At 43.6% G+C, this 13,834-nt stretch overlaps 1 protein-coding gene across 2 annotated transcripts in view; it reads left to right on the forward strand.

Moving 5' to 3' along the window:
• Positions 1–13,834, forward strand: part of rsrc1 (arginine/serine-rich coiled-coil 1) — a 215,671-nt gene that overhangs the window by 187,217 nt on the left and 14,620 nt on the right. For both annotated transcript variants that reach the window (XM_079514853.1, XM_079514852.1), the window contains exon 8: positions 12,979–13,085. In XM_079514853.1, the coding sequence (XP_079370979.1) occupies positions 12,979–13,085 (107 nt within the window). The remainder of the gene's footprint in view (positions 1–12,978; positions 13,086–13,834) is intronic.

The following is a 13,834-nucleotide window of genomic DNA, read 5'->3' on the forward strand; positions in this document are numbered from 1 at the left end:
GCATCTTTGCTAACTGCTCTCTCTTCTCCTAGTGTCTCTGCTCTGATGTGTCCTGGCAAGATGGAAAGGGCGACATGAGAAAACAAGTAAAAACTACTTTATTAGTGGGAAACAAATCTAAGACTAAGGAATGAAATAAATAAAAATAACACACTCGTGTGAAGTGAGGGGGCGCTCTCATCATCATAAATCATCATACATCACATTCCGTGCTCAGCCAATCAAATCACCACAAATGTCATTCTGGCCAATCACTTTTGGCGTCTTCACTTTTCACATTCACATTTCACATGTATCTTCAATATGTACTTTGCTCAGCCAATCAAATCATCGCTATGGGGTGATCAGCCAATCATCAGCCAATGTTTGTGTTCACACAGACCCACAAAGCTGGGCATAGGAGCGGCTGGCGCCCCTCAAAAACTGTGGAAAAGTAACCTTAAAACTTTACTTGAAGATTGTCCATAGGAGAAATGGAACCTTAAAAAATGTAATCATCCTAGGACTTCCAAAGAAGAGTATATACCTGGGAATAATGTGTTCTAAAAAAAAAAAAAGAAACGCTCAAAAACTGAAGACTGTTCTAGCGAAACTCTGGCAGTAAATGAGTTCATGGTAAATTGACTCGCATTTATATCATGCCTTTCTAGTGTTTCTGACCCATCAAAGCGCTTGGTGGAGGAAACCATGCAAGGCACCAACCTGCTCATCGGGAGCAGTTAGGCCCTATCCTAAGGCCCTTTTTGAAACTAGCTCCTCGCCACTCCACTCGGTTTGAGCATAGATATATAAATACCCGAGACGCAATGCCATCTCTATTATTTATCTATGCTCAAACCGAGTGGAAGTGTGTAGGGCGAGTGGCGAGGAGCTAGTTTCAAAAAGGGGGTTAGGGTCCAGTGTCTTGCTCAAGGACACTTAGGCCCTACTCTAAGGGGTTCAGTGTCTTGCTCAAGGACACTTAGGCCCTACCCTAAGGGGTCCAGTGTCTTGCTCAAGGACACTTAGACCCTACCCTAAGGGGTCCAGTGTCTTGCTCAAGGACACTTAGGCCCTACCCTAAGGGGTCCAGTGTCTTGCTCAAGGACACTTAGGCCCTACCCTAAGGGGTCCAGTGTCTTGCTCAAGGACACTTAAGCCCTATCCTAAGGGGTTCAGTGTCTTGCTCAAGGACACTTAGGCCCTACCCTAAGGGGTCCAGTGTCTTGCTCAAGGACACTTAGGCCCTACCCTAAGGGGTCCAGTGTCTTGCTACAGGACACTTAGGCCCTACCCTAAGGGGTCCAGTGTCTTGCTACAGGACACTTAGGCCCTACCTTAAGGGGTCCAGTGTCTTGCTACAGGACACTTAGGCCCTATCTTAAAGGAGCATTCAGTGATTGGGTGATTTGGAAAAAACCCGGTCCGCCCCGGTAACAAGATGTGCACATGCACGCTCTACAGTGGGGGGGGGGGACACAACAGACCAACAGCAAGTGCACCAAGGCCCACCCCATTCGATCATGATTGGAGGAAGGCCCCTCTCATCCTGATTGGATGAAAGCTTTGCCACCCAAAGCCCAAACCGAAACTAGGGTTTTTTGACTCCAGGGGCTTACTGGGGACAGGGAGGAACTCCTTATATGGTCAGCACACTTTATAGTAGGAAGGATTATCCAAAAAATAAGAAAAAATAAGTGATATTTTAATTAAGTGAAATCACTGAATATACCTTTAAGGGGTCCAGTGTCTTGCTCAAGGACACTTAGGCCCTAACCTAAGGGGTTCAGTGTCTTGCTCAAGGACACTTAGCTTTTGAGGAGCCGCCAGGCTGGTGGAGCCAGGGAATTGAACCTCGAACGGCTCTACTTCCTGAGCCATAAACCTCATATAACCAAAACTGTTATCAGGATTACAAAATAAATTAATTTAATTAAATATAAAACCAGAAAAGTGACGGTGTAGTGTGATCAAGTAGGGGCGTTAATTCATGACAAAACACTTACAAATCTGGAGATGAGAGGTTACTGGCCGACATCAACAATATAATGAATATAACTCAGTGAAATCTTCAGAACTAGCTGTATGTATAGATCACTATAGGACAGCATTAACCTGGCATATTATGCCTCATCTACACAATGCCATATCCTGGCGGAGTTCCACAGAAGGGTTAGCCAGGAGGTTTAGTCACAACGAGTCTCTTTTTTTTGTTTTGTTGCAATTTAAAAGTCTGTATTTTTTTTTGCCCTTTTGTTTATCACGTACATACAAAAAAATAACAACATCCTGCTGAGATTCGCCCGAGTGCCAATAATGAAACCTCATTACTGGGGGTATTTTAACCCATTTAGGCCTGACGTCGAAATTTAAAAAAATCTTTTTTAAAATGTATTTTTTTCTGGAAAAACCTCATGTTTCTATATCAGTGGTTCTCAATATTTCATGTCAAGGACCCCAAAAATTATATGTAATATGCCGCTGAAAATATAGTAGTTCTAAGATTTGAGTTTAAAACTGAAACTCTGAAAGAATATAATATTCAAAGATGCGAGGCACATTTTCACGATTTAAAAAAAAATAGCAGACCTACAAGCTCGTAGCGCGCCACTCGGTGGCGCGCTATGAGCTTGTAGATCTGCTATTTTTCAATAGCTAAATTATAACAATGTATAAATACACCAAAAGGGGTTCCCGCCCAAAATGGGTTAATAGCTAACCTATTGTTGCTGCTTTGCTTCTCCTCCCGTTGTGCCTGCTTAGTTAGCCCCGCTTGTTCCCAGACAGCGGTCGTTAGAACAGCTTGTTGTCGTTGGGCCTGATGAGAGTCAGGTGATGCACACACACTTTGAAGCTGATGAGAAGAAGAGGGGCCTCTAGACCGGAGAGCCCCCCCTCACACCCCCTCCTCCTCTGCTGCGCCGCCGCCCCTAGCATTCAGCCCTGCTCCGCACAGCAATGCATCTGTTTGATGCCGAAGCTGTGTGTGTGTGTTTGTGTGTGTGTGTGTGTGTGTGTGTGTGTGTGTGTGTGTGTGTGTGTGTGTGTGTGTGTGTGTGTGTGTGTGTGTGTGTGTGTGTGTGTGTGTGTGTGTGTGTGTGTGTGTGTGTGTGTGTGTGTGTGTGTGTGTGTGTGTGTGTGTGTGTGTGCGCGTGTGTGTTCACCCAACTCACCTAACTCAGGCTGTGTGTGTGGGGGGGTGTTATGTAAACAAGAGCATCCAGCCTACAGGTAAAGCCGGATTTATACTTTAGTTTGTGTGCCCGGGCGCCTCGCATAACCGGAAATGACCTGATCTACAAGCTCACAAGAGCTCAAGTGAGCTCGAGAGGGTGAGCTTGCAGATCGGCAATTTCCGAGCACGGCAAAAACAAGCACATCTCGAGGCCTCGAGGCCCACAGGAGAGCGGTGATATGGAAGAGAGATAGCGAGGTGGTTCACCGGTCTTACAGTGCGGCTTGGCGTTCCCAAGGCGCTGTCACCTCACCACAGCTGGTAGCTACATGTTCACTAATGAAGGGCTATAGCTGCAAAACCACTAGAGGAGATGGTAAGCAAAGTCAGTGGGAGGGCAGGTGTGTGTGTGTGTGTGTGTGTGTGTGTGTGTGTGTGTGTGTGTGTGTGTGTGTGTGTGTGTGTGTGTGTGTGTGTGTGTGTGTGTGTGTGTGTGTGTGTGTGTGTGTGTGTGTGTGTGTGTGTGTGTGTGTGTGTGTGTGTGTGTGTGTGTGTGTGTGTGTATCCTATGCATGTGGGGGTGCTGAGTGATAAGGGGTAAAGATGTGGGTGGGTATCAGACGGAGTCGATCGATCGGTGGTTCTCAAAGTGAGGTCCGGGGACCTCCCCGGGGTCCTTAAATGGGTTCCAGGTGGGTCCCCAGCAAAATGACAATCTCTTTTAAACCCTAATTTTATACTAAGCTCTTGTACATTTTTGAAACAATTTTAACGACACCAGTCTTCTCTTATCGGGGTCACAGGTTATTTGCAGATATATAGGGTTCCTGTCAACTTCCGTGGCCAAAATACATCAGGGTTTTGGTCAGGTGTATAGCTTGACATGAAAATGTTTGAGAAGAACTGGCGTGGAAGGCTGGATGGCACTGGCGGGGCGGGGGGGGGGGGGGGGGGCTGTTGTCCTCGGCAGGGGCACTGGTTGGTCGGTTGGTGTGCCTGGCTGGATGGCACTGGCACTGGCAGGGGGGGGGGGGGGGGGGTGTTGTCCTCGGCAGGGGCACTGGTTGGTCGGTTGGTGTGCCTGGCTGGATGGCACTGGCAGGGGGGTTGTTGGCCCCTGGTGCAGAGAGAGAGAGCGAGAGGGAGGGAGGGCGGCGGCGGGGAGGGGGTGGCGGGGAGGGGAGGGGGTGGCGGGTGCAGCAGAGATAAATCATTAGAGAGCAGGTTATTGGAAATGCAGGGAGATAAAAGAGTGAAGAAGCCAGTAATTGCCTTAAAGATCAGACTACAAAGCATTACTTTGGATTTTACAAGGCCAGCCGGCAACAAAAGAGCAGTAATTTATGAGCCCGGCGTAAAAGAATAGCATAATTGCATTAAAAATTAATGCTAATGAGGGCTAAAATGGGGAAGGTGGTTATTATGAAAGTTTGTATTCATCTTCCCCGGCTTGAATGATGGCTAGTGGCTTGATTAATGGCTTAATTTCTATCAATTAGCAGGCAAAAAAACCTCCACTGAGACGAGCCTAAATTGAGCATTGAATTACACGTCCTTACTGCGGGGTGGGGTGGGGGGGGATTACTGAAACCCGGGAACTGTGTGTGTGTGTGTGTGTGTGTGTGTGTGTGTGTGTGTGTGTGTGTGTGTGTGTGTGTGTGTGTGTGTGTGTGTGTGTGTGTGTGTGTGTGTGTGTGTGTGTGTGTGTGTGTGTGTGTGTGTGTGTGTGTGTGTGTGTGTCTCTTTTCCTTTGACAGTCTGTCTTGAGAGACTAGTCACTAGTGTGTGAGAGAATAAAATTGTGGGCGCATTTTTCGAGAAAGAGAGTTGTTTAAGTCATATGTGTGCTTCTGTGTTATGTGTCCTTTATGAAAGCTAGACTACCTGGTTTTGTTTATCACAGGACAATGCATAATGTTTATCACAGGATAATGCAATGCATTGTCTTATTGTCTATCAATAGTATCCCATGGATGGATGGATTGATGAATGAATGAATGAATGAATGAATGAATGAATGAATGAATGAATGGATGGATGGATGGATGGATGAATGAATGAATGAATGAATGAATGAATGGCAGCAGTCACAACAACAAGTTCCAGTTAAGAAATGAGACCATTTGGAAGTTCCAACAAAGAATAATAATTTTATGATAATTCAATTCGAGAAGCTTTAAACAATAAACGTTGCTTTTTCTCTGACCTGCAGACTCCCAACTATATGTTGAGAACTTAGTTGGAACATCCTTCAAAGTATCTTCAAATTGCTCCCGCCCACCATAAATACAGCAGCGCCATTTGTCCTTTTCCCTTTGCCGTATAAGTCTTGCTCATTTTTTTTTTAATATACATTCATTAAATACCTTTTAGCCTGCCTGTTTGCCACATAATTCCAAAACACTGTCATAAATTTGCCATAATTTGTGAGCGACCTCAATTCACCGATAGTTAGTTATTTTTCCCCTTTATTTATTTTCGTTCCGCACACACAACAACGACGAGGACGAGCGCTGTGGTAATTTAGCTGGCGGGGTAGTGCACTCAATTACTGGAATTAATCAGCAGCAGCAATATATTCAGCGCTGCCGTCCCTGATTGACAAACTGTGGACCAAAGTCAAGTTTACAAAGGCAACGGCACTCACACACTATAGAGCCCCTGAGCAGACATGGGTTATTCAACAGCACCCTCTTCTGGCGAAGAGCCGTCGCTGTTACGAGCAGTGTTCCTCTAGTCTACGGTCTCTTCCCAGGCTTACAGAGATATGGTTAGAGCAGTGAGCACCAGACCTGAGGACGATTCTACAAATGTCTTCTAAATCTTGACAGTTTTCTAAAAAACCCTATGTTTCTATGTCAGTCGTTCTCAAAATGTTTATGTCAAGGACCCCCAAAAATATATGTAATTGCCCGCCTAGCCCCATCTGAAAATATGTTGTTCCAGGGACCCCCCAGAAGCAAAGATTTGAGTTAAAAACGTTTGCTTTGAAAGAATATATTCAAACATTTGGGCCACATTTTCACTGAATGCTAGCTATTCCAAAACAGCAGCTGTGTACATCAAGCAAGCTTGTACATCTGCATGAATTATGATTCATAATTTTGAATTGTCTTAACGTAAATCTCCTCTTCTGGGGGTCGCTGGCACAAAGCATTTGCAGATGGGGGGAGGGGGGGGGGGTGCGTGGACAAATACAGGTCGTTGGCACAAAACAACGTTTGAGAACTACTGGCTTTAAATGGCCCTCCACAGTCCACCATATAGCTATGTGGTTCATTCACTACTGTTGTGCTAATAGCTGCGGTGTGGACTCTGCCATCCACTTGATTGATTGATGTGGTTGATGTTTATTTAAAAAAAAAGAAACTGCCATATAAACTCCAAAAAGCCAGATAACTAATTTCCATTGAAAGTCCTTGAGTTTAAAAACTGTATATGTTCAGTGACAGCAGAAATAGTGATTGGTGTCTACGGCCCTTTAACCTGATGTGTGCTTAGTTGTTCACGGGTTGTCGTTCACCAAACACAGAGCAGATCTACAGCAAGCACACAAGTAAGTATAAGTCAGGCTTAGTTTATAGGAAAGGTGCTTGGTCTGATCTCTCTCTCTCTCTCTCTCTCTCTCTCTCTCTCTCTCTCTCTCTCTCTCTCTCTCTCTCTCTCTCTCTCTCTCTCTCCTGGCCCTAATCAATGAGGTGGACAAACAGGTGTTTAATAGAGAACAGTGGCCTATCGATTCTCATCTGTTGTTGCACTGAATTTAGTAAGGACAAGTTGCTTTCATGTCCGTCCGACCATTTATTTGTTGTCAAAATTAAAATGTAATTGGTAGCTTATGTTACTTTTCAGCATTTCCATAAAATAGCAGATCCACAAGCTCAAAATGTTCGAGCTTGTAGACCTTCTACTTTTGATACTTCTGTGCGACGCTGTAGTTTGATCAAGTAATTCGTTAATTTACGAGAAAAAAAACACACAAAAAAGTTGGCATGCGGAGATGAGAGGTTTCTGCCCGACAGCAAGTTAATCATGTTGTGCTCTTTAGTCTTCCTCTTGCTCGCTCACACACACACACACACACACACACACACACACACACACACACACACACACACACACACACACACACACGGCCGCACGCGCACACACACGCGCACACACACGCACGCGCACACACACAAGGTCGCGACCAAGTGTGTAAATGCATAGATAGGACACAAGTTATGGTATAATTTCACATATATTCCTCCGTCGACCACTCAGCGACTCTGTTACATGCACACGCACGCACACACACACACACACACACACACGCCCGCCCGCACACACACACACGTGCACACACACTCACGCACACACACACAAGGTCGCGACCAAGTGTGTAAATGCATAGATAGGACACAAGTTATGGTATAATTTCACATATATTCCTCCGTCGACCACTCAGCAACTCTGTTACACGTGCACGCACGCACACACACACACACACACACACACACACACACGCACGCACGCACACAGAATCATTCATCATCCATTAACATGATCTACAGATATAAAGAGAGTGGCATATTATTGATTGATTTGGATATACCATTTCCTGGAAACTGGTAATGGTTGTTGTGCTTTTCAACTTCAAGAGAGGACAGCTGCTCCGAGAGATGGAAATAACTTCAGATGAAGCATGGCTCCTGATGCGCATTGAATTGTGCATCTATTTTTGTTTCTTTCATCTCTCTCTCTCTCTCTCTCTCTCTCTCTCTCTCTCTCTCCGTGTCTCAGTCTCTCTCGCTCCCTGCTCCCTCTCTCTGTCCTCCCATCGCTGACAGAAATGTTCCTAATGCGGTGACAATTGAGTCGCCCCGTTAAATTAATTTGCCAGATAATGTGTCAATATTAAATATCAACTTTGACCTCTCCGGGCCGGCGGAGAAGGCTCGCCCAGCGAGCGGTATTGATTTCTGTCTGCCTGTAAGCTCGCCAGGCCCTCTCTCAAAGTCCATTATTTTTGATTTTCCCATGAAATACATATCTCTCCCCGCTGACATCTGACAAACAGCATATGGAAGTCATTTTATCTACCAATAATGTGTTTGTCAAAAAGTCTGAGGCCTTAATGGATTCCTGCGGCGCACGCGGACAGCCCAGCTTACAGACACAGAGAGAGCTGCCAGGGAGGTGTGTGTGTGTGTGTGTGTGTGTGTGTGTGTGTGTGTGTGTGTGTGTGTGTGTGTGTGTGTGTGTGTGTGTGTGTGTGTGTGTGTGTGTGTGTGTGTGTGTGTGTGTGTGTGTGTGTGTGTGTGTGTGTGTGTGTGTGTGTGTGTGTGTGTGTGTGTGTGTGTGTGTGTGTGTGTGTGTGTGTGTGTGTGTGGAGGAGGAGGGTGGGGCGTTGTATACAACATTAAATAAAAACAGAAGAGAAGAACAAGTGATAAATCATTGAATCGTTTTAAAAACTGTAGCGTGGATTCTTGCGTTGTTGACCCGTCGCCGGTCCACAGTTAAGTCATCGACCGTCGCGTGGCTTTCAGATGGAAGATATTTGGGTAATTTTGAGTCCTGGAGACCACCGATTACTGATGTTTTGACTAATAATAATAATACAAATATTTATGTTTCAATCAATTTGGAAAAAACTTTAAATTTACATACAAACAAATCGGATAAAATGTAAAAAACTTTTTTCCATGTGCAAAATTGTTTATTTTTTAACTTACAATGAACACGCAAACGAGTAAATATACAATTCGCACACAAACTGAACTTTATTTTATTCCATTATTTATTCATATTCGCATTGTGAGCATGTCGATTTGTTTAACCACTTGAGCCCCAGCGTCCGTATGCTGGGAAAACCCTTCGCAGAAAATTGTGAGCTCTGCTATTTTCTACAGATATTTTTAATGTAGAGCAAAAACAGAAAATACACTAGTATAGAGCCCTGAGGGACTCCGCTCAACACCATACAGTATGGGGTTTAAGTGGATAAAAAGTCAAAGATCGGGACACATCAGCTTACATAATCGCCAATACTGACGTTGTAAAATATCATATTATTCGGCCAAGGCGAGATATCGACAATGTCGGGCAGGAACCAGTTTTTAACATTTATTTTTCTTTATTAAATCAATGCTGTTGAACACCCTTTACCCGTCTGTGTGTGGGTTTGACCAACGTTGAACCAATGAAAAGTATTTAAAAGTGCTTTTGACTAAACCCCCTAACTCTGGATCCTCAAACTGTCGTTCAAACCAAATAACTCCAACTTGTTTTCCCATTCGAATCGATGGACAAAACAACCACCTCCACATTAATGGTCAAAAACCTCCTAACTCCACTTGGGCCACATTTGGCTAAAGCGATGATAATATAAGGTGAAATATATAATAACACATGATGAAATATATACATTTTGAGGAGCAGGTGCTCAAGTGAATAAAGGGCACCTTGTGCGGCGCATGGAACCGCTGGCTGCCTAAATAGTGTGTGAGATTTATAGATTTTATGGCATAAATAATATATTAGATGCTTTTAATCCAGAATTGATCGATGTCACCATGGGCCACATACTGTACACTGTACAAAACAATACAATGAACAAACCTAAACCTACATTTCAAAAGGGCACTTTGCTGTCCAGAGGGCAAAAGGGAAGGGGATTTAAGCACCACTTGGTGTCTATCTGTGCACAACCCTGACAATGTAATAAGGTCCTAATACCAACTTCGTTGAGGCAGTAGTAGATAATATAGCAGAGATGTAGGCTACTGTACTGTATATACCAGATATCAGTAGTGGAAAGTAATTATGTACATTTAGTTACGTACTGTACTTAAAGGGGCATTCCACTCATTTTCAACATTTTACCATGTCATTAACATACCTTAGAGCTGTTGTGTGGAAATAATAAAAAGTCCCCCCCATGCTGTGTTTCCTAGTATGAAAAGTATGAAAAAATCATTAACATGGTGAAACACATCTTGATGACATCATCAAGATGTGTTTCACCATGTTAATGATTTTTTTTCAGACCTCCAGTTCTAGGAAACACAGCATGGGGGGACTTTTCTTTATTATTTCCACACAACAGCTCTAAGCTATATTAATGACATAGTAAAATGTTGAAAATGAGTGGAATGCCCCTTTAAGTACAGTTTTGAGGTATTTGTGCTTTACTTGAGTATTTCTAATTTTCAATAGTTTTATTTCTACTTCACTACACCTCAGAGCTTTTACTCCACTACATTTATTTGAACACTTATTACTAGTTACTTTGATTATTATTACAAAACATACATTAAACACTCCAGCCCTGTATACATTTAGGCCATTTGAACATTGATCGATCTACAAGTTCAAAATACGTTGCATGTTGAGCTTTTCAAAAGATTTGTGTACATTTTCAAACTTGACATCGGACATTCTACACAGAGTACTTTCTACTTACATTTTTACTTTTACTTGATAACAGAGTATTTCTACATTGCAGCATTGATACTTTTACTTAACCCATTTTGGGCGGGAACCCCTTTTAGTGTTAGCATTATGTTATGCTTTAGCTATTGAAAAATAGCAGATCTACAAGCTCATAGCGCGCCACCGAGTGGCGCGCTACGAGCTTGTAGGTCTGCTATTTTTGAAAAATCGAAGAACGACTGACATAGAAACATAGCTTTTTCAGAAAACTGTCAGGATTTAGAAGACATTTATAGAATCGTTCCCAGGTCAAAATGGGTTAAGTAAAACGTTTGAGTACCATTTCCACCGCTGCCTGATATATCGGCCAAACGTATCAGCCGGGCTCTGTAGCCACGGCTTGGATGCGCGCGCGGCCTGCCCGCCACGCACGGCCTGCCCGCCACGCACGGCCTGCCCGCCACGCGCGGCCTGCCCGCCACGCGCTCTGCGAGGTCTATAGTGATAGTGGTGTGAAGGACAGGCCACAGTCTGGGAGGATATTGAAGCCCGCGCTCGGAGACGCCGCGTCCATCTAGAAATCCAGTCAAGGTAATGAGTTTATTTGGAGCGTCCTCCCTCCTCCACAAACTGACAGCCTGTCACATCACGCCACGGACACATAATCACACTCGTCACTAAGTTGTCCAATTCTACAGTAAATAATAAATATAAATCAAAACCCAAGTTTGCGTGCATTGCGTGTTAGGACCTATAATTGTGTGTGTGTGTGTGTGTGTGTGTGTGTGTGTGTGTGTGTGTGTGTGTGTGTGTGTGTGTGTGTGTGTGTGTGTGTGTGTGTGTGTGTGTGTGTGTGTGTGTGTGTGTGTGTGTGTGTGTGTGTGTGTGTGTGTGTGTGTGTGTGTGTACTGTGCACGCGCGCACGCGGCTTTTGCTGCAAAATGTTAACTAAATGAAAACTGGAACAAATATTAATTTATTCATTAAACGCCCCGGTCTATGAAGATGTGTTGTGACAGCTCCTCTGTGGCTGCTAATGGATCAAATTAATTCCAAACTATTAGCTTCCAATTGTAGCATGCTCTTTGTTCGCGAGTGTGAGTGCTGTGTGCATGTATGCTGTTGCATGCTGTGCGTGTACACGTGCATGCACAGCTTGGGCGAACTCAGCATGAGTTTTGTTGTTGTGTCATGACGTGGTGTGCGTGCGCGTGCGACCGTGCGTGTATATGTATGTGTGTGCGCGCGTTTGTGTGTGCTTGTATTCATGACACAGCCTACATGGGTGGATGACAGACGTGCGCGTCTGTCTGGATTGACAGATAGATTGATGGGAGAGTGCAGGGGAGGATGTGAAGATGGGGAAGAAATGGATGAATATTGACTGATTGGTAGAAAGACTGACAGCCATAGAATAATAGGACTATTCAGACTCTGTTGTTATGTTTTTTTTTTTTTTTTTCCTCCTTCCGCTCGAACTTTTTCAGACACTATATTCCGTTGCCCTCCTACGCTTGCAGAGATGTTCTCAGGCGTCCTCTTCTCCAGATCATTTATTATCTGATCTACAGAATTCTTAATGTGTTTATATCCAGATGTAATTTATCGGAAATGTATTTTTTTCCGCCCGTCTTGTTGGATTGTACCGGGAGGCGGCGGCGGACGGGGGAAAAAGAAAAAAAAGGAAAAGGATTCCCTTTCTGTTACATTAAAAACCCCTGAATGAAACGTAATCCTGTTTGGTTTCCATAATGGATGAGTTCCATTGTATTCAGCATTCAGTTCATATTTTGATTATTTTATCGTGTTTTATATATTTATATTAGTGTTCTTCACTGTCTGGCTATTACCTTGTTTATGTCATGTAAGTATATATACAGTATATACACAGTATATATATATATATATATATATATATATATATATATATATATATATCTGTCTGTCGGTTGGAAATCTCATATGTCCAAAACTGTTACTTTTCAGGATTAAAATGAAAGAAAGTATCAAAAGCAGCGAGCTTGTGGATCTGCTACTGTTGATACGTTGGTGTGACACTGTATAGTATGATCAAGTACAGCGCTCATTTACGGGAAAAACAAACAAACAAAAGTAAAAAGTAAAATATGGAGATGAGAGGTTTCTCCCTGACATTATGTGCCCTTGGCTAAACTGAAGTCCTTTTCATAAGAAGCCCAGATTAAAATAGGAGCATGTGAGATCTTTCATAGTTCATGTGCCACAGAGAATTATATAGAATGATAGCATGGAGTCTAGCTAAAGCCCAGTCTCCATTCCTATATATGACAGGTGACCCCCTACTGTGTGTGTGTGTGCGCGCGTAGTACGTACGTATGTACACGTGTGCCTGTGTGTAACGTGTCATGTGTGTGTGTGTGTTTCAGAGGGCATCTCTCTGGAGGACCAAGTGAGAAGAATAAAGGAACTTGAGACCATCGAGGATGATTCCTTTGTTCCTCAGGCTTTCAAATCATCCAGAGTGAGCATAAAGGTGCGTCTCCCTCTCTCCCTCTCTCTGTCTCTTATTGAATTTCTGCAGTGTCCACAGTGCGGTGGGCTCTGTCCAGAGAGACAGCCCAGACCAAATCAAACAGTTCTATTCAATAGCGTTTGTTCTCCGACCAGAGAGACGGTTTCATCTGACGCTTTGCGGCCTGCTAAGCGACACACGGCCACACAAAAGAAGTTCCTCCCTCTCACTCACTCTCTCTTTCTTTATTTCTTTCTCTTTTGTTCTTTATTGCTTGCTTGCTTTCTCGCGTTCTGTCTTCCATGCTTTTCTCTCTCCCTCATATCTGTCCCTTCCCCTGAGCTTCTGGTAGTGCAGATGCTAGCTGAACCCAGAGGTCCAAAGCAGCAGCAGCTACTGTGTTAGATCCATCGTTGGGCCTCGTTGCTGTTCTGTTGTTGAGCCGAACGGCACTACGACGACACACGGCTGAAGAGCAGGCCTAATTCATGCTCCGTCTCTCCGACGTGTGCACGCTAGGGCATTCACTTCTAGTAATTTTTACTAGTTGACTAGTTGCCTAGTTTACTAGTCGACTAGTTGTTTAACTACCTATTATGTAAAAAATAAAATAAATTAAAAAAAATAAACTTTTTTTTTTTGGGGAAATACATATTTGTACATTGAAAAACTGTGTACATGGTGACTATAACGGGGAAAAAATAAAAAAAATAAACTTTTTTTTCTTTTTATTTTCTTATTAACTAGTCAACTAGTACCAACAAGGTCGA

Source organism: Electrona antarctica (genome assembly GCF_951216825.1).
Source record: "Electrona antarctica genome assembly, chromosome: 11".
In the NCBI taxonomy this organism is placed as follows: domain Eukaryota; kingdom Metazoa; phylum Chordata; class Actinopteri; order Myctophiformes; family Myctophidae; genus Electrona; species Electrona antarctica.